This window comes from Oryx dammah, unplaced genomic scaffold (assembly GCF_014754425.2).
Source record: "Oryx dammah isolate SB20612 unplaced genomic scaffold, SCBI_Odam_1.1 HiC_scaffold_10, whole genome shotgun sequence".
Classification (NCBI taxonomy): Eukaryota; Metazoa; Chordata; class Mammalia; order Artiodactyla; family Bovidae; genus Oryx; species Oryx dammah.
Genome location: NW_024070194.1, coordinates 5214380 through 5216764, shown reverse-complemented (window position 1 = coordinate 5216764; position 2385 = coordinate 5214380). Strand labels below are relative to the sequence as shown.

Genomic DNA, 2385 nt, shown 5'->3' with positions numbered 1-2385 from the left:
AGTGGGGAACATGAAGCTGTGTGATTTTGGGTGTGCTGTGGGCCTCTGGGCCTCTTTGTACCCTGGGAGGAGGCCCTTCTTTCTGATGTGTGTCCCAGAGCGGTGAGCGTTTGGGAGTCTGCGTTGGAGACAGTTAATACAACTAATAAAGATAACAGTAAGGACACCCTCGCAGACTTAAACTTGGAGAAGCTAAGTGACTAGCCCAAGGTCACACAGCGTGTGGTCGGGGGGCACCCCACCCCCGTTCCACCCTCCGGGGAGGGGGCCCCGGGTCAGGGCGGGGTGGGGTTGGAGAAGACCCAGGTGTGGTCCGAGGGGGAGGGGGCAGGCAGGTGCGGGGGGCGGGGCCGGGGGAGGGGCGCTCGCCCCCTCGTTTGCACCTCCCCAACTCCCCAACCCCAGGTCTCCCTATTTCAGAAGGGGAGTCACCGCAGGTGTGACAGTCCCTCCTGTCCAGATCTGGGGAGGGGTGCCAGTTTAGGGGCGAGGCCGCACTCGGGGGAGGGCTGTGGAGGCGGCTCACCCCTCCGGGAGTCCGAGCTGCAGGGGGCTGGGGTCTCCAGCATCCCTGGCTCGGGGGAGAGGGGCGCGCCCCCTCCCTGGAGAGCCAGGTCCGGCGACCGCGGCTCCCGAAGGCCAGCGCCTCCTCCAGCAGGGGGCGGGCGGCGGCCGCGTTCGGGGTGGGAGCAGACGGCCGCCCGGCCCCCTCCCCGGGCTCCCGCCTCCCTTCTCGTCCGCCGGCCGGCCCAGAGGGGGCGGTCCGGGGGCGGGCTCGCGCCTCTCCGCGCTCGCCATCTCGGGGCCGCCGGGTGGGAGTGGACAGGGAGGGGGCCCGAGGCCGCCCCCAACCCCGGCCCCGCAAGCCGGGGGACCCCCGGGGGCGCGCTCCGGGTCTCCAGACCAGCCCGCCGGCGCCCGGCCGGGGGTCCCGGGCGGCCGCGGCGTGTCCTCTGCGTGCCCGGGGAGGGAGGGGCCGCCGCCGGGCGTGACGCAGCCGTTGCTATGGCCCGCCTTTATAAATAAACGGGCTCGGGAGAAACTTTAGCGAGTCAGAGCCGCGCACGGGACCGGGAAGGGGACCCACCCCAGGGTCCGGCCGGCAGCCCCCCGCACTGATAGCGGCCACCCCGGAGCAGCGGCGGCGGCAGCAGCAGCAGCAGCGGCGGCGACACAGCAGCGACTGTTCGGAGCCGGGAGGCCGCGCCACCTGCGGGCCGGCCGGCGCGGGCAGCCCCAGGCCCCCTCCCCGGGCACCCGCGTTCATGCAACGCCTGGTGGCCTGGGACCCAGCATGTCTCCCCCTGCCGCCGCCGCCGCCCGCCTTTAAATCCATGGAAGTGGCCAACTTCTACTACGAGGCGGACTGCTTGGCTGCTGCGTACGGCGGCAAGGCGGCCCCCGCGGCGCCCCCGGCGGCCAGACCCGGGCCGCGCCCCCCCGCCGGCGAGCTGGGTAGTATCGGAGAGCACGAGCGCGCCATCGACTTCAGCCCCTACCTGGAGCCGCTGGGCGCGCCGCAGGCCCCGGCACCCACCACGGCCACGGACACCTTCGAGGCGGCTCCGCCCGCGCCCGCCCCCGCGCCCGCCTCCTCCGGGCAGCACCACGACTTCCTCTCCGACCTCTTCTCCGACGACTACGGGGGCAAGAACTGCAAGAAGGCGGCCGAGTACGGCTACGTGAGCCTGGGCCGCCTGGGGGCCGCCAAGGGCGCGCTGCACCCGGGCTGCTTCGCACCCCTGCACCCGCCGCCGCCGCCGCCGCCGCCGCCGCCGGCCGAGCTCAAGGCGGAGCCGGGCTTCGAGCCCGCGGACTGCAAGCGGAAGGAGGAGGCCGGAGCTCCGGGCGGCGGCGCCGCGGGCATGGCGGCCGGCTTCCCGTACGCGCTGCGCGCCTACCTCGGCTACCAGGCGGTGCCGAGCGGCAGCAGCGGGAGCCTGTCCACCTCCTCGTCGTCCAGCCCGCCCGGCACGCCGAGCCCCGCCGACGCCAAGGCGCCCCCGGCCGCCGCTGCCTGCTACGCGGGGGCGGCGCCGGCGCCCTCGCAGGTCAAGAGCAAGGCCAAGAAGACGGTGGACAAGCACAGCGACGAGTACAAGATCCGGCGGGAGCGCAACAACATCGCGGTGCGCAAGAGCCGCGACAAGGCCAAGATGCGCAACCTGGAGACGCAGCACAAGGTCCTGGAGCTCACGGCCGAGAACGAGCGGCTCCAGAAGAAGGTGGAGCAGCTGTCGCGCGAGCTCAGCACCCTGCGGAACTTGTTCAAGCAGCTGCCCGAGCCCCTGCTCGCCTCCTCCGGCCACTGCTAGCGCGGCCCCCGCGCGCGTCCCCCGCGGCCGGCCGGCCGGCCCCCGCGCTGCCGGGCGCGCCGCGGCCGCC

At 73.8% G+C, this 2385-nt stretch overlaps 1 protein-coding gene across 1 annotated transcript; it reads left to right on the top strand.

Moving 5' to 3' along the window:
- Nucleotides 1-951: 951 nt before the first annotated feature.
- CEBPB (CCAAT enhancer binding protein beta) lies at nucleotides 952-2379 on the top strand. The gene has a single exon (XM_040248183.1). The coding sequence runs from the start codon at nucleotides 1266-1268 to the stop codon at nucleotides 2313-2315; it is 1050 nt and encodes a 349-aa protein (XP_040104117.1). The 5' UTR covers nucleotides 952-1265; the 3' UTR covers nucleotides 2316-2379.
- Nucleotides 2380-2385: the final 6 nt, after the last annotated feature.

What these genes read in the sequence shown, in the direction of transcription:
- CEBPB (XM_040248183.1), top strand. Translation starts at nt 1,266, where the DNA reads ATGCAACGCCTGGTGGCCTGGGACCCAGCATGTCTCCCCCTGCCGCCG.